The sequence below is a fragment of the Thunnus thynnus genome, chromosome 13 (assembly GCF_963924715.1).
Source record: "Thunnus thynnus chromosome 13, fThuThy2.1, whole genome shotgun sequence".
In the NCBI taxonomy this organism is placed as follows: domain Eukaryota; kingdom Metazoa; phylum Chordata; class Actinopteri; order Scombriformes; family Scombridae; genus Thunnus; species Thunnus thynnus.
This window is the reverse complement of record NC_089529.1, coordinates 9,954,797-9,976,806: the sequence shown is the minus strand read 5'-3', so window position 1 is coordinate 9,976,806 and position 22,010 is coordinate 9,954,797. Positions and strand designations below refer to the sequence as shown.

The following is a 22,010-nucleotide window of genomic DNA, read 5'->3' as shown; positions in this document are numbered from 1 at the left end:
ATTTTCACGATCCATCATAAAGACTACAGATGACTCAGTCCCAGTCCCTCAAGTTGTAATATCGGCTGCATTTAAATGGATAGAAGGCGATTTATGTGGGTGAAAATCGACCAACAGTTGAGCCTTTTGAGAAAATGTGACATTAAAAATATTTTAAAATGAAATCTAAGCAGCAGACCAAAATGAACAAATTCATTTTTAAGAGAAATCACAATTTTATTAAAAAAATCCCACATACAATCAAAACATTGAGTATAAAAGACAGTCACATAAGCTTATTCCACCTACAGTAGAATGTTATTTGTATTCGTCATCAACTAATCTGATGCTTAGAGGCGAGACTAAGAGCCATCTACTATATGAAAATAAGATTTCAAAATATGAATCATAGTCTTCTCACACTCAACCAGAATAATTTCGAGACACCAGTTAATGCTGCTGCCCAGAGCACCCGAGATGCTGATTTGTGTTTTATCTCGAGTACTCAAACCAAACTCTTCAGTCCCAAAAAGAAATGAAAAAAAAAAAAAAAAGCCTCCGAGGCCTCTCTCCCTCACGTCGGTGACCACACAGAGAAATGAGGAGGTGTGTTTGGATTAGAGCCCCCAGTGTTGAAATGATTATTTGTGAGTCAGCTTTTCTGGAGTCTCCTAACTGGACTCTGCTGCTGATTCAATACAAATTCAATGATTTTTTTTCCCCCCAAACCAACGCCTGCACAAGCTTTAAAGTAAACATTATCGGTGTTAGAAAAAAAAAAAAAAAAAGCATCTTTTTTTGCAAGAGAGACAGCTTGTAATTGGATGTGAGTCCACTGGGAGACTTCAGAAACACAAACAGATCTGTTATAAAACTGGGGAGAAAAACTGGACAAAATGAATCTGACACCCACTAAAACACCTGATTGCAGTATATCATGGAGAAAAAAAGCCACAATGTGTGCAGTTGATCCACCCAAAAGCTAGAAAACCCATCAGTCCACAGATGGTTAGACAACAAGGGGGGAGAAAAATGGCACAACACACTAAGAAAGGGCTGATCCTTCGCTTTAGGCCAAAAAAAACCAAAAAAAAAAAACATGATGCCAATCAGATGAGGCCTTGAGCTTATAATACTATCCACAGGTTGATAGGGGTTTCTAGTTACATCCTGTTTTATTTGTTCAAACTTTAAAACATTCTTACACAAAATTCATGAGAGGTTTTGTCCCATTTCTCTTTCTCTATTATCTTTATTACTCAGCTGCCACGTGGAGTAGATAAATGTGCAAAATATTTCCTTTTCCTCATCGCCATCAGTTAAGGTAACATAAGTATAATACAATGGAAAAATAAATATTTCTGTGGAAGAGAGTTGGCCAGGGACCCTTTGCCAAGAAGGTGTCGCGGAAGCAACCATGAATGGATCCATCGCTGTGATCCATCAGGGAAAACAACCGTACAAAAAAACAGGATGCAGTGGCTTTTTTTTTTTTAACCCAAGATAGAAAAGAAAAATCACTTTTACCCTAAAAAAAAAAACAAAACCACCCAATTCTACCTAAATAATAGAATCAAAGAGCCAAAAAACAGTCCACATCATCAAAAGGAAGCAGGAGAAAACATTGAACATTCACAGGCCGAGGTGGTCAAGTTGTCCGACAAGGGCTGTAGGAGCTGAGATATTACTACGTTACTGTATCGACTGACTTTAGCCGCTCTGATGCTTCAGTATTGCTACTCCCCAAGCTACGCTTGTCTTGACTCCAGCCACAAACAGAGAGACAAAATCTGAATGACGTGAGCTCTGAAAACTAAGGCTTGTGGTAGTGAGGAAATACCAAGTACCAAAAAAGTTGACATCAGTGACCCTAAGTGATCGTGTGTTTCATGGCGGTCGTGACCGAGCTGGCGACCGCTAGCATGAGAGTTTTGTTGATTTCTTCATTGAGAAACAGAAAATAAAATATGAGCACCAATTTTTGGCATCTCCGCATCCTTCTTTGGTGACCAGGAGTAAGAAAAGTTGTGGGTGGAAGGGATGAGAGGAGTAGAAGGAGGTGTATAGTGTTTAGTACTGGGTGTGACACGAGGAGGAGGAGGAGGAGGAGGAGGAGGGAAGCAGTGCCGAGTCTAGAGGCTCCTCCAGCGAGCAGTAAGGCTGAGGTGAGTTAGTCCGGTTGGAGAGGGTCCGTGTTGAACAGTAGCTCTGTCGGCCAGGGAGGGAAACTCCCCGGCAACACGTCATGAGCACCAGCTATCAGTTTGAGAGTCATAAGCAGTCTCAGATAAAAAGAAAATTATATATATATATATTTATATATATATATATATAAAATATGTATATATATACACACACTTGTACAAAAAGAAAGAAAAAAAATCCCTGCAGTATTCCTCGTGTTTAAACTGTTTTTTACTGAGGTTTGAAAAGGGGCGACGTGTCAGTGACTCCAGCCCATGAGGTGGCTGACACGGGCTTTCTCAGTCATACGGCGTACCCGTCCTGAGCGGGACATGCCCAGGTTGAGGGGGTCATCCTTCGACCCATGGCCATCATCCTCCGAGTCGTCCCTGTAAAGAACTGTCCTGCGGCCCTGGTTGCGTGTATTGACCCGCCGAGACTTGCACTGGTTGCTTCTCGGACTGTTAGCTGCTGCTGTTGCTGCTGCTGCTGCTGCTGTCGCCGCAGCCCCTCTCTGCACCTCATCAGAGTTGTCGTCATCATCATCATCCTCATCGTCCTCCTCCTCTTCTTCTTCTTCAGGTTCCTCTTCCTCCTCAGGTTCCTCCTCCTCTTCCTCTTCGTCCTCCTCCTCGTTCTCTTCCTCGTCCTCTTCAGGTCTTACGTCCACCTTTTGTTGCTGCTGCTGCTGCTCTTCTTCTTCTTCTTCTTCCTCCTCCTCCTCTTCTTCTTCTTCTTCATCCTCTTCCTCCTCCTCCTCTTCATCTTCCTCCTCCTCCTCCTCCTCTACCGGCAGCTGCACTCGTGCTTTTTTAGGTCTCTGTGGGACTTCCTCTCCTCCTTTGTGTTTCCTTTTCCCTGAGGCTGCCACCTTACCCTTAGCCGAGAGGCGCACTGACAGGCAGGGGGCTTTGCTGTAGTCGTGATCTCCCCCCTCCACATACTTCTCCATCTCAGAATCTGAGCCGTTCTCGCTGTCGGACGATGACGAGGAAGACGAGGACGATGACGAGGTGGAGGATGACTCTGACGAGGAGCTGGTGGATCCCGACGCCCCCTCGTCCTCGTCGGACTTCAGCGCTTCTCGCCCGTGACGCTGCCTGGAGCCGTTACTCAGATGCGAGCTGCGCTGGTGCCCTGATGCAACACAAGAGGAAGACTGATTCATGTCTGCATCATAACTGTAAATGTCACATTACATCGAAAGATATTAATAAATTTAAGTTTGAATATACGGTTTCTAATACCTGACTTCTTCACTGGAGTTGATTGGCTGCGGGTCACCCGTTGCGGCCCCTGGTTTCTGCTCTCGCTGCTCGTCCCTGAACTTGGGGAAGAAGGCTGCATGTCCTCTTCCTCTGCTACACTGCTGCTGTGTTGAGCTGAAGCAATAACACAGTGTTCATTACCAATCGGGGCTGTAATCAAATTACTTTTCACAGTCAGCAGTGTAATGCATTATGTTTTTTTTCAGTAATTACATGAACAATTCCTGGTTCGCTGAAAATTGTGTTACCGCCTTACGCATATAAATACTAAATGCTACAACATGCTAAATTAAAACTTGTGTCAATCATTTTGCCTTGGCTCATTTCTTCAGGAAACTAACAAAGCTTTGAGAAGTGGTTCAGTATTTTCTGTGTAAGTCATGTTAAGATAAGACTATAACCATAAAATGTGAGTTGGTTATTTTTCCACAGCAGAAATCCTCTTAAGGTTTGTCTTAGAGACAACAGTGAGAATAACTCAACCCTGCTAAAAAGGCTACTACAGGTAAATTCAGCTTTTCACCTGCTGTGCAGCAATAACACAGAGAGGCTTCCAACCTCTTTAGTAGATCCACTGTCTCTCAGTGAGATTACTACTTATTTTCCCAACTCTGCTACCAACACAATTTACAGCAAGATCCTGTACGACATGAGCCAGAATAGAGCAGTCATACCTTGATATGATCTCTGAGAACGATTCTTCTTTGTGGTCTGGGATTTTTTCGACTTTGATACCTTCCCTGACTTGTGCTTCCCTTTAGGGCTGGATATACGGAAAAGAGAGAAAAGAAGAGAGTCATGAATTGCATTTTATAACTGCAGCTTGCCAGAGTGTCCGCAGCTTTCAGCAGCTTAAATTTATGGTTTTGTAATACTTTTAAGGCCAGTTTTGAAATAAGAGACTCTAATGAAAGTTCTGTAACCATTAGAATATCGTTTCAATGACCAGACTAAAAGAGAAAACACCAATAAAGCCCATTTTTAATATTTAGTGTAAAACGGGCCTCGAGTTTAATGCATCCCATTTGAGATGTTTTCAGGAGCTGCGGATACACCGCGTGCACTGGAATAAAAAAAAAAGATTTGATAAAGTGGCGTGATGAGTGACAGGTTTGTGAATGAGGCTCGGTACCTCGGGGATGGACTAATAGGCGGGGAGCTGCCTCCGTTGTGCAATCTATTCCTGTAACTGAGCCTCTGACGAACCCGCCGTTCATTCTGAAGGGCAGACTTGAAGTCAGAGATGATGGAGATGATGTGTTTTTCAAAGAACGCCGACAAGCTGAGGGTCATGGTGTAGATCTGAACATAAAACAAGAAAGTTCAGTATGTCTGTTGGTCTTAACTCGGCCATAATAACAGTACTCGCTCAACCTGATGGCTGCTGCTTCACCTGTGATTTCTTGTTTGGTGTGTATGCTTTAGAGTTGCTGAAAATGAGGCGGATGTCTTTGGCAAACTCCATCGGATTCTCATAATTTCCCACAACCAGCGCTTCTGACACTGTACCCAGATCCATGGGAGTGTCAATGATGTCTCGATAGTCCTGAAAAAAAAAAAAAAAAAAACAAGACAGAGAGTAGAGATGTTTATTTGATCGCTGCCTTTAAGTCTACACCTGTTCTTTCATGTTGTATGAAGTGTTTTCTGTTGTTTTACCGGATACTCAAAGAGATCCACAGGCTGTCTGAATGGTTCTGAATCAGGGGAGACCATCATTCGACGCAGCAGCTCTCGACATTGACTTCGCCACGCTTTCACATCTAACGAAACACCACGCTTTGCTCCCTGGAAGAGAGAAAGAGCGCTCTAATACACAGCTGAAACTCACTGAGACCGGAGCTACTGCAGATGTTTAAGTTTCCTGACTCCTTTCATACTTTAAGATGAATTGTTGTGGTACACTAGACACTGGAGCCTCTTACCCCATGTCCTGTAGATGTCCCCGGAGTGTCAGAGTCCACATCCAACTCAGCGCCCTGCAGAGGAACACACAGGAACCCACATTATTATTATTTATGGCAACAAAAACATCTGAAGAAAAAGCAGTGACACAAAACAAACAAGCAAAAAACCCCCCTCACTTTAACTACAACATCAAAAATATACTCTACACAACCCAGCAGCCTTACCTCATCTTCTCCGCTGCTGATCTCACACTTCAGTTTGTGATACAGATCCAGGATGTCTGTGCAGCTCTGATCCCTGAGCGAGACAGAGCACCAAGGAATCAGACATGCAGTCCATCATTCTAGTGTTTTTTATTAGAAGTATTAACATAAGGAGTATAACATGAACTTGTAACTCGGTGGAGTCTTACCCGATGTAGTGGAGGAGAACATCAGTCACCACCTTGGCGGATGCTACAATAGGGCTCTGGGGCTCGTTAAAAGTGCGGGCATTGTGTTCAATGTAGCGCACTTCCCACATTAATGCAGAGATCCGCCTGCGGCAGAGAAGAACATCGGCACTTGAGGCTCAACACTTTGGTATCAAGACTCTGTATTTGTGGTGGGGAGAAAAAAAAAAGTTTCTGTTTCGGGTTACGTGTGCTGCTCTACCTGTAGAAGCGGTTCTCCAGTCGTTTGCGGATAGTGCTGAGGTCAGTGGGGTAAGCCACGGCAGTGCAGTACAGAGGGTAGTCCCGTAGATTTACAGGTAAAGCAAATGCCTTGGCTACATCTGTGGATAAACAGAAAAGAAGATCAAACCGTGGTCAGAGTTTTCCCTGTAGCAAAGAAACGGTTATCAACCGTTTGGTGGCCTACCCAGTGTAAGAAGCTGATCAATGCCTTGGATGACTCTCTCACAGTCTTCGTCCCGTGTGTGAGCCCCCCATTCTCCTTCCTGAGGCGTGTAGAGCAGGGCCTTTAACTCCTCCTCCGCCACCTCCACCCCATCGCCAACCTGTTCTGGCAACGCAGCTGATGACACAACAGAAGTCAGCAAATGACAGAAACTGAAGCAGTATGTAGTTGATTGACTGCTCAAACACATAAAAGCTACTATGAATTATGAATTAGCTGCATAGTCCTGATATAATACTTTGTATGCAGCTAGAGGTTACATTTTCTAAAGGAAAACTCTCTTTCTAGTCTCTTAAAATTCAAGCATAAGGATGTAATGAAATATAAACATATCCGTGTTTTGTTCTTGTTTAAGTGAAAAATCATCATATTGCTACTGAATTTAAAGGGAGAATAAATCTGCAATGAGCACATGAAAATGCCAGTATTGTGAAAACGAAGACTTTTATGAGACTGACATGCCTGTTCCAGTTTAAATATAAAGAGACTATTTGGCTGTCAAAATTGAAAAAATGCTAATTGAAAAGAAGCAGCGAGTGGTTTCACATCCTAAGATATAGTCATAAAGTCTTTTGTGATAAGGAAGGAAACCAACTGTTAACTATTCAAGAATATATGAGTGAGCGCCAGTATGAACAGGTCGAAGCCTCTCAATGATAAAATAATAAACCCTTTTGTCCTGAAAACAAGTGGTTATCCTTTTTGAAAAGTAAATGAGATATTGTTTCTTGCCTCTGCAATATGTAAATTTCTGCGTATTTTCAACCTATGCTCTCACCCACAGAGCTTTGGACTGAATGCTAGAGCTGGTTAATGAGTGAAGCTATTTAACTGGTCGGCTATAAAATCATTATTCTGTACGTGAAGTTCTTTTAGATGACAAAGAAAAAAAACATAAGCTGATAAATGCGTCTGGTTTTGGCAACATTGAGAAATCTTTTGTTGAGACAAAATCAATTTTTTTTTCTTAGGAATGACAATAGGGAGTTACAGCTTTTAATAAAATCCCTGGAATTCATAAAAAAGAAATAGTGTGTGGATGCTGAATTGATGAGCAAAAATCAAACTATTATTTATTTATATATATATATATACACGATTTATTTCTTACTTCCCCTGTCTTTTGTTGAGGTACAGTTGATTTTAATGAATAAACTGCTCTATACTGACAGTTAACTGTAAGATTTTGCAATATTTTGATGTACGCTGGCATTGTTTACTTGAAATTTTGATTCTTTCTCTCAGCATGTCTTTTCTGAGCAGCCTCTTTCCTTTACCTCATGGTGATTTCTAATGAGGTCATGACAGTGAATAGGAAGGAAAATGTTGCCCTGATAATGAATTCACAACCACTGTGAACCACTTGTTCACACATACAAATAAAATGTACTTCAATTTTATTTCAAAACAAATTTAATGAGAGGAAATTTATCAGCCATTTTTGGAGTAAAATTCTATGACATTTATACATTGTACTGTCTAATTTGAAAGGAAAGAGTAAATTATAGTGTTGTAAGTTAATCAACAGTGTTTATGGTGTATAATGGTCTGTAATCTAACACACCATCGTATTAAAAAATGAACTGCGCAGGTTTATTACCAATGTGGAATTCTCATATTACTACTACTGACCTTCCTCAGGAATAGGCTCCATGTCCCAGGGACTCATTTTCTCCCGCTCACCATTATCCCACCTGATGAAAAAAGAACATTCATTAGTTAATCAGCCTCACAGTGTGAGAGATTATTATCACTTAATTTGATTTAATTTAATGAAAAGTGACACTGGGTCAGCAAAGAAGAACATGATATTAACAGGAAGTGCCGTTTGTATACTCCACAAACATTGCAGAGACACAGAAACTTACTTCACTGCATAGCACTGAAACAGGCTGTCTGGATACTCTGGCTGCAGAGGCTCCTGGTCCTCCACAGAGCCAAACCACCAGGCGTCATCAATAATGCTGCGGAACCTCATACCTGAAGAGAGAAAAGTGAAGAAAGGATCAGACGTAAGTGAAGGACAGGACATTGTCCACAACAATAAACAAAAGCTGAGGGATAGACTTACCTGGCTGCCAGTTGTGCTCTTTAGCCTCATTGTAAAACTGCTGCAGGACCAGAAAATCTATGACATCAGGCATGTCATGGTACCTTAGGAGTGTGGGGGAAAAAAAGTTGTCAAATACATGTGCTTAAATTAATTGATCATCTATCATCTAGTATACACTGTATGTAAATACTCACTTTAAGGAGAAAGACTCATTGGTCATCTTCCCTGAGACTGGGTCCAAGAAAGCCAGTTTTAGGCAGCACAGGGTGGGAGGTCCCACTTCATACTTAATTCCCACAACCTTCACAGATTCCTGATCCTGAAGGGGCAGAAGAAAGGTCACAAAAGATAAGACTCGAGATGAATGAAGTTTTTCAAAAAGAAAAATGAAAACAAGGAAAAGCTACACACAGAGTTACATCCTCAACACGGCGAATACAATCTGTTGTTGTAGCTCGTTTGAGACGAAGTCCCGTTAGTGGCGATCAGTGGCGACATTCTGCACACTGATGTTAAATTCAGATTCATGATTCTTTCTGCAGATGCCAGATTCTTGGCGTTCTCCACAAGTTTCACCACAAGTTGTTTTCATTTGTACCAAGACCCACAACAGCTTTATGGGAGACGCTAGAACCAGCAGACCTAGTGCCAACTATCATGCCATGATAAAAGTCACACAGTCAGCCCATTCCAATGCTGTAGATGCCAAAGAGCTGACTAACCGACACTACCATCCATAGATCCATGCCACTAGTGTGGCTAAAAACTAACTGATGTTAGAGGCACTGCCTGGTCTATCTTACATACTGCTGTAACATGCCGTCATATGATTTGTTGGAATATATACTTTGTGTGAAGGCAGTGGTTAACCTAATAAACCTGCAACTCAATGACAATGAGCCTCACCCTGAGGTTGAGTCTGTTCCAAGGCTGTTTCTGAGGGTTGATGCTGTAAGCTTTGGCCCTGCGGACAGCCCGGACGTATGCCTGATGGCCCTGTTTGAAGTAGATGAGCTGGAGGAGGAAAAGACAGGACAGTCAAGATCAAAATGTAACGACACAATTAACGGCAATTCCCCTAAATAAAAGATATACTGACTAGCCAAAAGACATCATGAAGACAATATGTTGCTTACCTCATCTCCCATTTGTGGAACAAAAGGAGAGCGGTGTGGGATGGTCTCCATTATCCATGATGGTGGTAACCATTCCTCCGCATCAAGTCCAGCCAGAGAGGATGTGGGTTTCTGAGTATAGAGCACAATGTTTAAGTACAGAATTTCTCTGCATCAAAACCAGTGTTTTCCACTGTGAAGACAGGATCTGCAGGTGATGTTAGCCCACCTGTTTGGTCTCCTTGGGCTTCTTTCTCTTCTCATTTTCCCTCTTCTTGGCCTCGTTTGGCTTGTCCTCTCCTTCTTCCTCCTCAGAGCTGCTATAATCTGGGGGCTTTACGGGCCTCCTGGTTGGTCGCTTCGGTGGCTGGAGGTTGATCCCAGCATCGGCTGTCCAATCTGAATATTCACTGGAGGAGTCACTGGAGGAGAGTGACAGACGGGGTGTTGTTAGATGGGTATATATATACACTGGAACTGCATCTTCAAAACACCACTCAGCCAAAGATACGTACGTACCTGGAGCTGCTCTCACTCTGCCACTGAGCTTCACCGTCAGAGGAAGCATCGCTGGGCTCCGCTTGCTCTGCTGCCTGTCAGCACACCAAAAATCACCTTTATCATTATGAATGATAGATAACAGACTGTTTATTTCATGAGTCGCTCTGGTTTGGTGGCATTGCACACATGCGCAACACGTGTCATGCTTGGATGCAAAGTGTAGAGAGACGGGACATACATCTCTATCGCTGTCCGAGTCTATCTGGCTGTCAGAGTTGCGTCGGTTGCCGGGATTTCGACTCCTGTTCCTGGGACGGCGGACTTGAGCTGAGCGGGTCTGATAGGCGTGACGCTGCTGCTTTTTCTTTGCTGGCCGCAGGGAGCGCAGGCGTGAAGTCAGCAGGTCAGTCTATAAAGTGCAGATGGAGGGAGGAAAATGAGCAGAGCAGGAATTGGCATAGACGGTATTTGCGATATTTGAGAACAACTGTGAAGTAAAGAATAGTGTGTAGACGGCACGAACCTTGGGTGTGCAGTTCACTGGTTTCTTCCTCCTCTCGGCATTGTACAGAGAACATTCCATGTCGCCTTTGGCTTGTCTGCACTCCTCCATAACTCTAATGAATCAGTAATCATTTCCATCATGAAATGTGTGCAATTACTACAAAAAGTGAAAAAAAAAGTTTTCTCTGAAGACATTCCCTCCATCCGCCTCACCTGAATGTCCCTTGTGGCACTTCATTAACCACCACTCTGCGGCTCCAGGCCAGCAGGTCCCTCTCAGTGGCCACCTGACTACGCAGGGCGTTATGCTGCATCTGCCACACCCCATCCACCTGCCCACTCCTGCGGGTTTCGACAGTCGGAGAGGATGCCACCACCTCTTCTGCATCACCAGCTAAAAAAAAAAAAAAAAAAAATCATAGAAGAAATGAATTTGCTATGACCTAGTATGTGACGTTAAGTAATACAGAAAATTGGCAAATATGAAATATGGCTTTAGGAAACAATTTAACAACTCCTATTATCAAAAATACAGTATCCACACAATTCTCATGCTCATAGTTTCATAAATATCTCAGAATTTTACAGCCGTAATTTAAGGCACACAAGACAAACTAAAAATATGTTAAATTGTATATCACTGTAGAAACTGGAACTGGAAAACAAAATGCTTACAGTCTTTGCTTACATAATCTAGTCACCACAGATTCCTCTCAAATCCACCAAGAGCTGTTATTTGCCCAACAATAGATTTAACTCCAATTAGCTGGTTCGAAAAGTAAAACATACCCTCTTCTTCCTCAGCCTCCTGTTCTGTGTTCTGACGCTCATCCTGCTCGTTCTGCAGCTGTCTGATGAGACTGTCCAACAGACTTTCTCTGTTTTCTGCTGTTTGCTGGCCAAGTACCTGCTCAACCAACTCTCCTTCACCTAAGCAACAAAGAAGATGATCTTGGGTCAAACAAAATCTTGAAGCGTCGGTTGTATTTCCGAAATTAAAACTATGCAAGCGTTCTGAATGATGTGAGTAATGAGCGAGCAGGTTTTACTGTTTGCCATGTATCCTAGCTGAGGTATTAGCTGATCCTCCTTGCAGTTCTCTCTTCCTGGCACCAGGCGCTGGTAGTGAGAAGGGTGGGGATTCCCATCAACATCCACCAGGAAGGGTGGAGGCATGAGGTGTGGGGCCTGCTGTGTCTGCTCATCCAGGACGTAGTTGTTAGAGTCACGAATAAGAGGTCGGTAGTCCGTGTGGAAAAACATCTGGTCAGGAATCTGGAGGGGATGAAGAGTACATTTGTGTTAACAGTGAAACAAAGACAGTTAAAGCTGCTGCTGGATACTTGGGGTTTAAATTCAAGTCTTAGGATTAAAGAACAGTGTGTTTAACTACAAATCCACCATGCAGTCTAACTATATTGATTCTTCTTTAAAAAATAAATGGAGTGAATGTTAAAGGCAGCAGTGCCGGATTCCTTTCAGAAGTGTGTGTGTGTGTTAGCGTGTGTATATGTGTGGCGGTAGATAGACCGAAGACTAACTAAACTTTTACTCAGTAACTATAGCTTGCTTGCACCACATTAGGTACAAACTTTTTTGTTCAATTACCCAAAACTATGAGTTTTCAGGACAGTAACACTTCAAATGATCAACATGCCACATGGTTGTGAAAATGTCATTCATAGTCTAAAATAGCCTAAATAAACTTTGGGAGCACCTTGATTGCCTTTACTCAAAAAGGAAATGCTTTGGACCTGTCATTTCAATGCGATATCATGAATGAACATATTCACATGAACAAGTACCAATTGACGTGAACTTTCAAAACGTGTGTGTTGATTGGCTGCAAGTGTCTAATTAAGAAACAGTCATTTCACTTAGAACTAAAGTTGCAGCAGCATGTCAGCTGGTCTTCATTGCCTGCTTTATTTTACCTAATGTCTTAGAGTGGACGAGAATGATTGAAACGTCTTTTTACCGTAAGTGATGTAATATAGGGGCATTTACGGGGATACAGTGATTCGCGACTTAAGAAGAATGTGGGAGGAGGGTAAAGTGGGAGGGCCAATAGCCCCTTATACCTCCTACTTCTGGCACCCTTGGTTAAGGGTAAATATGTGACAACAAACAGTTACCTTCTCATATGGTCTGCTGCAGCCGAAGCCAAATATGAGCAAATGGCCATGAGAATCAGTGCAGGCAAAATGCTGCCCATCAGCTGAGAACTTGCAGTCATAAATAGCACCGTGGCCTTGTCCTTCAATCTGGAAACAAACATTTTCATATGAACTCAATGAAAAACAAAAACAGTGCTTGTGATTTTTTTAATAATTCTCATTCTCGATCAATTACCATGTTGAAGAAGTTGCGGATCTTAGCTCCCTTGGTCAGGTCCCAGATGTAAATGTTGCCATCATGACCGGCAGATAGCATGATGCGGGAGTCAAACGGGTGAGCCTCCAGCACAAACACCTCATCGTCATGACCCTTGAACACAAAAAGAAACATTCAGAGTGGTTTGAGACACAGTTTGTCAAAAAACAGAGTGTAATGAGTTGATTTTTTTCATCTTGAAGGAGCAGCACTCACAGATAAAACATGCAGCAGCTGTCCAGTAGTTGTGTTCCACACTTTGAGCAGGAAGTTTGACACCGCTGTGATGATGGTGTGATCTGCACGGTCCCAGGCCACCATGGTCACCACCAGCTTGGTTTTATCATCTCCATTGGCAACAGAACTCCTGGAGGGGAAACATCCCATCAGACACAAGCACACTAGGCAATTTACGGAGACAGAAATGGCAACAGGAAACAACAAGAACTAATAGTGTTTACTCTCTTACCCAGGCAGCCTGGCAGCCATGTCTAAGGAGATGCTCTTCCACTCTTGTTGCTGGTAATGCCAGATCCTGGCTGTGCCGTCACGACTGCCACTCACAAACCTTAGGCTGAACACACAAACATAAACAACTGTCAGAGGCTCCAAAACCACACAAAAAAAGTCTAGTAGATCTGAGCACACACACTCACCTGTCGCTGTTATTGCTAAACTGGACTACTACAACTTTATCCTAAAAAAACAGAGAAAGAAAGACATATATTAAAAAGGTAAAAACAACTTGTTTAAAGGAGGTTTGAAGAGTACAACTTAAAAGAACAACAATGATGGAGCTACTGCGTTCTGTTTCTTACCGTGTGAGCATCCATCTCGGAGACCTTCATAGGAGTTTCAGCACCAAGGTAGTAAACCCTAATCATATGATCAGTGCCACCAGTAGCCATGAACATACCACCTATTAACAATAAACAGAGCATGAAATGAAAGTCACAAGAACACATTCAGTCAACAAGAATATCCATAAAAACATATCCTCTCCTCCTGTCGCTATTTACATATTCTAATTACATCCTCAGTCTATCTTAATACAAAATATCAAAGGAAGTCCCAGTTTGCAAACAAAGGCTTACAATAAATACATTCAGGTGGGCCACAATAGCAATCTCCTTTGCATAATATATATGTATTTGGCTATATGTCATTCAAATGACATTCTCACACTGAGAGTTCCTGTTTATAGCACCAGTCAAAAGTGGAGACACCTTCCCATTAATTTCAATGAGAAAGTATGTCCAAACTTTCGACTGGTGCTGTATTTGTTGCAGTAAGCTCATGTTGATTCAGAAAACTACTACTTCAACACTTCCTGTGCTTCATAATAAATGCATTAAAAGTTTACTTACAAAACAGATACATTTGATTTTTTTTTTTAACTTTTAGCAACTGGGAGTATAAAAAACAAGACACAAAACATAACGAAAAAGTTATGTAGTTTGTGTTTGGAAAAGTACATTGGACAATGAAATATTTCCAGGCAAGGAAATGTACTTACCACTGCTGAAGGAGGAAGTGGAGACCTGTACACCTGGACGTGACCGCTCAACAAATTTAACTGGCTGATCGCTGAGGACAGATAAAAACCACCAAGAGCTGTAGTTATTTCCATGAAAAAATAAATACATTAGTGGAACAAACAGCATAGCTAAAAAAACAAAACAAAAACAACTACAGCAGATGTCTCAAATACTTACTTGAATTTCATGCTGAGTGAGTGCCACTTCCAGAAACACACCATGCCGTCTGCACCTGTGGAGGCCAGGTACCGCGTCGTCCCTTTGACTGCCGGACAAAACTAAAAAGGGAGAGAAAGTCAGTGTTTGTTAGTCACAAGCAAGTAGTGACCAACATTTAACACAACAGCACTACAGCAGTGAACAACTGATACTGTGAAAGTTGACATGATACAGAACAAGAGTGGAACATCTTGGCAATTAATTTAATATTGGACTTTGAGACCTAAAGTCAAATAATTTTGCTTCCATAAACTTGCATTGTGCTGAATGATCTGGCTTATTTTTATGGTCAAATCAGCTGTTATGAACTTTCCGTTCCTGGAAATTAAAGCTAAACTCTGATATTCCTTTTAAATGTAATCAGTCTCACCTGTATGGATGTGATGGACGCAGCATGAGCCTGCAGAACCGTAATGGGGGCGCAAGTACGTAAGCACCACACTCTGATGACTTTGTCGCAGCTGGCCGAGGCGATGAGAGTATTCTCGTGGTTGACGGCCATGTCGCAGATCTCTGCTGAGTGGCCACGGAGTGTTGAAAGGAGCCGGCCATCATCTGTGGCCCAGATTTTTACCAGGCAGTCATCAGAACCCTAAAAAACATGAGACAAGACTCATCATGTATCTCCATGAAACTTAAAAAAAAGGCTTGTTCATTGTGTTTATCATGTCATAGTGTCAGGCAAAAAACAAACAACTCTTTGACACATTAAATTTCAAGCTTGATACACACCAAGTCTGCGTGGCACATATGTTTTCCAGTAAACACAGCCTCCCATTCTGAGTCCAATGATGACATACTCATGGCTTTTTTTACTCTACCGAGCTAGCTGAGGGGGCTGTTGCTCTGTTATTATCATCTGTGTCCTCAGAAGCTGTGGTTTAAACTGCATCTGTGGTTTAACTATGAACCCAGCTGCTGTGTCCTGGAGAAATCACCTAAATGCCACAAGAGGTCACTGTATCCGACTTCACTTAAACCTACTGCAGACACGAGGTAAATGAAGTTTAATGTGATAAAATTCAGTATAAGAAAACAATTTCAGTTTCTAAAAGTTAACTTCATCGTCCTTTAGTTGGCTAATTCTGTTACCTGTCTAGAAACGCATACATTTGGAGAACCCCCAAATTTTCGACTTTGCAATAATTACCTGGCCAAAAAATCATTACTCACCGTAAAGATGCGACGGCCGGTGCGGTCAAAGGCTACACAGTAGACTGAAGAAAGATGGCCAAGGATACGTTTGTGTATCTTCATGTGTTGGTAGGAGGAAGACGGCAAGGCCTGGCCGAAACGAGCTGTGCCTGTGGCCTGGCGAGCACCCATGATGGACACTAGATATTAAGATGCATGAGAATGATTAGTGAAAGCAATACACTGTTAAAGCAGACTTAAAGGTACCCTGCAGAGTTTTTGACCACCAGTGGGGCTTTGGAGTATATTTTTGCCAATGGTTCCACATTATCCCACTGACCTACAGGTGGCGGTAATGCACCAAGAAATGCAGAAATGCGCCAACAAAGGCAGGAAGAAGAAGACTCCAAGCAAGTAAACATGGATGTAAACAATTTGGGAATTAATTCAGCATGTTTGGTAAGTTTTAAGGATACACACAATGTGTTTTAGTGAGTAACACTTAGTTTGTTTACAAGAAAACTCCACAGGGCATCTTTCACTTCAGACTCTGTCCTCTTAATTGGTATAAATTTAAATAAATTTCACACACCGACATTGGGAGAGTTTCCATTGCTGACTGGAGGTTCTGGTGGACGTCCTCGGTGGAGTGCAGCAACAGCGGAGCCACTGCATACTTTGTGGCTACAGCCTAAATTAAACAAGCAGTGGATGAGAAAAAATAATGATTGTTGACATGAAAACAGATCTATTGCCAATAAATCACACAAAAACAATACATCTAAAAATGACAGCAACATTGGAATGTCGACTGTCCATAAATACAGAGAGCAAAGAACAATGGTGAATAGGGGAGAAATGCTCACTTTTGGTGGTACGAAGTAAGGACTGTCTTCCCAGTCCCAGAAGTGTTTGGACTCCAGGGACACTAGGTGGGATCTCCTTCTCTATAAGTGGGCCTATCCGCTGACAAATGCGCAGCAGATAGTCTGCAGGAATGTGCTGGTTCAAAATTACCTGCAGGAGTCACAGACAGCTATTAAAAGGCAATACAACAAATATACAAACACCAATTACAGACACATAAACATTATCATCTCTGTTAACATTATCAAAAATGTTGAGAACAAACAACTTACTGGATTAAGTCAATCATAATATTTATATACGGATGGATATTGAAGTTTAAGTAGACATATCTATTTAACTAGAGCTGCAACAATTAATCGATTAGTTGCCAACCATTTTGATAATTGATTAATTGTTTAGAATCATTTTTTAAGAAAACTGTGTCCAAATTCTGATTCCAGCGTGGATGGCTGCCTCTGTGATGCACTCTCCCATAGGCACAGACTACAACAGACCGTTAGGTCTGCAGAAAAGATTAATGGTGCCTGCCTGCCCACCAACCAGGACCTGCACACCCTCCAGAGTCAGGACACTGGCAGGGAAAATCATTGCAGACCCCTCACCCCCTGGACGTAACCTGTTCCATATACTCCCCTCTGGTAGGCGCTACAGAACACTGTACACCAAAACCACCAGAAACAGGAACAGTTTCTTCACCCTTGCCGTCACCCTGATGAACAGTTAACTCAGGCACTGTCTGTGCAATAACCCTGGAACACTATAATACCCACTGCACCTACAAATTATATATATTTATTTTAGTCTGAATACAAAATATATGTCACTCAGTACTGTATATTTGAACAGGCTGTATATATTATACATAACCATTGACTATATGTATATAAAGTAACATGTCACCTTTTTTTTTTTTTACCATTTGATATTTATCTCATCACTCTGTGCACTCATTCACTTCTTTGCACTGTTTGTATCCTGTTCACAGTTCACAGAAACAGTTTCACTTGTGTATATTTCTGAGGATTGTTGTGTTCTTATTCTGTGTAAGTACACTGTGAGCCACTAAACCGCGGTCACATTCCTTGTATGTGTAAACATACTTGGCCAGTAAATATAATTCTGCAGCCCTATATTTAATATTACATTACTGTCCAGTAATGCAGTAATAAGAAACCTCTTTAAATCAACTTGACTGCTTTGTTATTTTCTTCTCTCCTTGTTTATATATGCTCATGATTATAACTTTTATCAAGTTTTTTTTTTATAGTGCAGCACAATCCAGAGAAAGAGAGGGAGGGACAGAGAAGCTCACAGCCAATCAAAAGCGTCTCTTGCAGCCGCGCTCTCATAGGCTCCAGGAGGAGACTGACAGCTCTCTGCTTCTGGTTCAGCCTATCACAACCTTCCCCATTTCTATGTTCCCCTCCTACTGGCCCACACAATAGCAAAGCCTGTAGTTATTTATCAACAGGCCTATACTGATATAAATGTTTAAAATGTCTTATAATAAATCTGAACACATCGACATTTAATAGATAATCATCTAGATGGTCAACTGGATTAAAAATAATAAACATCCGCATAAAGGAAAATTGTCGATTAAAATAGAAGTCACACGCTCGTTTGATTAAAAAGTTAATTAAGCCAATTCACACTCACCCAGTCGTGGAAGGTCCGTTTGTATTTCTCTCCGTCCCAACTCCATCGCTGCGGGACCAACTAAAGTTAAAAAAGATAAGCTGGTTTAAGAGGTGGCTAAAAACTGCCAGTGTCGTCCCGGCTCGGTAATTCAACACCAGCTCAAAATTACTGAAAAGTTGCACACAAAATAGGAAGCAATACGGAAACCAGACACGAGAATAAACAGAGAAAAGGTGCAGCTGATCATACCTCATACTGCTCCAGCTCCTCAATCAGGATCTAACAACACACACACAGGGAGCGTTAGCAGCTAGCTTCATATCTGCTCGGTTTACAGCCGGTATCTGTTCATATATCTAGTTATTATAGCTAGTGTCTTACCTGTGCTGCTTTCTTACAAGGTCCAGACTGCAGAAACCTGGCAATGAGGTAATACAGCTCTGAAAGGAAACAGAGGCATATTAGAGCCTGGTTAGTGGTACTATCTGATGTTTCTATTGAGCTAACGTTAGCTAGCTTCGGGTTGACACACAACTGCAAACTGTCTAAATGCAAACATGTTTATATGGCTCAGCACTCACCAGCTTCGATCTGTGAACACCCTTCTCTGGCCATCACTTGATAAGACAGGCGACATGAAGACAAACTGGTGTTTTAGCTTGCTCGTTAGCCGCCGGGTAGCTAACAGCAGCTAAAACAGGCTAGAATGGCCTCCTCCTGTCTCGAGTTGTTCCCTGAACCACCTGGTGCTTTGTGTTAGCGCCCTCCAGTGAAACAATGCAACACTGGACGGCTTGTTTTCTTCATAGAAAATGAATACATATGACAAAAAATCTAAAGATTCAAGTTCACAGCCTTCAAATTAAATATTTCAGGCTAAAATTAGGTTATTATTAAATTATCCTCCACTTCAGATACATACTACCTCATATATAATGCAGGTTTGTACATATGTTGATATTTTTCTTAGTGTGTTTTTACTATTTTTTACTATATTATATTACAATATATTTACTATATTGTGTCTTATGTGTATGTACTGTCTGTTTTATGCCATGTATGTCTCTATGTGCCCCTTCACCTTTGTACTGTTTTGATGGAGCTGCAGCCCTCCTTTCATTACATATGTGCCTGCACAATGTGTTATGACAATAAAATTGAATAGAAGCATGTCATCATGAGATAAATATGTACATTTGACTACTTTTGTTTTCTGACAATTTAAGAGAACCCAAATAATAATAATAATAATAATAATAATAATAATAATAATAATACATATACTACTACTACTAATAATAATTATTAATTATTATACATTATTATGCATTAATTCATGCATAAAATGCAACACAAAGTGCTTAGCATAAAGGCAGATAATCATAGCATTTCCGATAAAACAATAAAAACAAGGAAAATAAAAAATAAGATAAAATGAAATTAAAATGACATGATAAAACAAGATAACAACAACAGTTGAGTAAAAACACTTCATTGGTAAAAAGATGTGTTTTGGGGTGTAATTAATGGAGACTGCCTCTCCAGGCCTTTTATTTCAGTTCAGTTCAGTTCAGACTTTATTAAGGACACAACTCATGGGGGGTCCATAGCAAAATAAAATACAAGTAAAATACAAAGAAAAAAAAAACTAATAAATAAATAAACTATCCAAAAAAGAAAAACAAACACAACAATAAAAACAAAAGTTAAGTTCCAACCTCAGTAACAATTGAGGTTTGACCCAGAGTTGTCTTGTGGATGAAAAATCTTTTATTGGGGGTACAGTACACCCCACCCCAATAAAGATTTACATGCTGATGTTAATGATGTAATGTACACTTGTAATGTTTACACTCAGGTCAAAAATCTTACTCATCTCTACATATTTGGATTCAGAGACTGTTTACAAAAAAGCTGCTTTGTAAAAATGCATTCCTGTCTCATACTAGGGCAGCTTTTGGGGACCCTCACCCTGGGGTTAACATCTGGTTTTAATTTTCAAAGAGGCCTCCTTGACCTCAATGGTAACAAAGAGAAGGTGCAGGTTATATTCTTAAATGTTAAACTCATACATTTCCAGCCTTAGCAGTTGGAACCAAATCACCCCTGCAAAATATCCAGTATTTTTTATTTCTGAAAGAACGAGTCTTAATAATTATGATTTATGAGTAATTGAACATTATGGTTCATCTATATCTTAGATTAGTTGGGTCTTGTCATATGTTTCTACTAAATGTTAAATTACATTGAGGAACGTTTTATCAGCTTTTACTCAATAATAACAAATTGGGTGGATATTTATTGGTAATAAATGTAAATACAGTCACAGACATGCATACCTTATACTTTTTCTATTTATTCTCTATTTTTGCACACTGTCTTTTGGAATTGTACATTTGCAAACAACAACATTTTGTTAATTTTCAAGACAATACAGGTTAATAACCAAAACAATGCTTTACAAAATGCTACTAACTTGAATTGAAAAGTGCACAAATGTGGCATATCTTCTATAATAATGCTCTATAAAAACTATTCTTTAAACATGTCTATATAAATCCTTATAAAGTCTCAGTGTGATTCGGAGACATTCTTTGAAAATTGCAAATTGACAGAAAAAACAATTGAATAAGCTAATTTTGCACGTTTTTTCCCCTGCATGCATACATTTGCTTAAATAGAAGCAGTCATGGAAATCTTGAGAACATGTCTGAGTCTCAACCAACATCCAAGGCGATGCCACTAGTCACGGAAAACCAAAAGTAAATGTTCTACGATTGAAAAATAAAACTCAAATTCAGAATTAGGCCAGACTGCATAATCTCCTTTTAAACGCGTTTTAAAATGGTACCACTGTGGTCCACAATGTTAGTAAGGAAGTGCATGACTAACATTACATCCATCATGACCTGGTATTACAGCTGTAAGGCAGATTGATTGTTACTGGGTCTGTAAGTCGTGGTTGCGCACACACTCACATGTTCACTCGCTCTCTTCAATGGACATAAAAAGGAAATTCTCTTGAATAGCATGCACAGCGGTCTCTTCAGTAATTGTGCCGGCACACTCAATAGAAATTTCTCCATTCTTAGCTGCCCTCCTTTACCTGTTCTCAACACAGTGTATACACATACTACTATTTCAGACTCACCAGACTTCAAGACCTATCCATATACTGGCATTAATAATCTTAATACAGATTGTATCATTGTAAATTGTTATTACACAATGAATCTTAGATATCTAACCCACAAACCTGAGTCTTTCTAGACTTTTTTTGAATGTGCACAGAGGCAAAAAGACAAGTTTTGAAAGCGTCTCTTGATTCAGAACAGGCACAGGTACAATTTAAATGGTGTCTCCATAACATGCAATCAGGAAGTTATGACAAAACATAAAAAAACAAATGAGTAATGCTGAAGCAACCAAATGGCACCAACCAGACAGTCCATCCAGGCAGTTGCTTAGGGTGGGAACATGTAAGAGGTGACAGATTTAAAACATGCTCACTCAGCATCACCCTGCGCAGGAATAGGTATCAGCATGGGAAAGGGAACATTTTTATTTTCTCTTGTTAAGGAAAATTTTACACAGCAGCTGGTTGACTCATGAGCCTTTACCCATATTTAAAGAATAGCTGTTCTGCAAAGAGAAAACTATCTACAACCATTTGAAAAATATTCTTCTAATTAAATGGTATCTCAAGGGTTTTTTGTTAAACAACTTTCAATGACCCTTTTAATAATAAGTGTTTTCATGCAGAATAGTGTAGTCCACTTACATTCATCTCTATCAGGATTTCCACTCTGCTGTGCTGCTGAGTC

General features: G+C 40.8%; 1 protein-coding gene across 1 annotated transcript; it reads right to left on the bottom strand.

Annotated features, from left to right (window-relative positions):
• Nucleotides 1–191: 191 nt before the first annotated feature.
• On the bottom strand, nt 192–19,091 carry brwd3 (bromodomain and WD repeat domain containing 3). The gene is made up of 40 exons (XM_067607718.1): nt 18,768–19,091; nt 18,568–18,626; nt 18,436–18,465; nt 18,205–18,264; nt 16,542–16,692; nt 16,268–16,366; nt 15,715–15,875; nt 14,912–15,133; nt 14,500–14,600; nt 14,301–14,371; nt 13,603–13,703; nt 13,441–13,481; nt 13,254–13,358; nt 13,001–13,151; nt 12,764–12,898; nt 12,547–12,675; nt 11,461–11,686; nt 11,201–11,341; nt 10,625–10,805; nt 10,431–10,524; nt 10,146–10,316; nt 9,926–9,999; nt 9,636–9,828; nt 9,428–9,538; nt 9,198–9,305; nt 8,486–8,610; nt 8,310–8,392; nt 8,107–8,218; nt 7,871–7,932; nt 6,200–6,355; nt 5,993–6,113; nt 5,752–5,877; nt 5,564–5,636; nt 5,357–5,410; nt 5,091–5,219; nt 4,825–4,977; nt 4,564–4,733; nt 4,106–4,194; nt 3,411–3,545; nt 192–3,300 (listed from the first exon to the last, which is right to left on the bottom strand). The coding sequence occupies exons 1-40, from the start codon at nt 18,799–18,801 to the stop codon at nt 2,423–2,425; spliced, it is 5,415 nt and encodes a 1,804-aa protein (XP_067463819.1). The 5' UTR covers nt 18,802–19,091; the 3' UTR covers nt 192–2,422.
• Nucleotides 19,092–22,010: the final 2,919 nt, after the last annotated feature.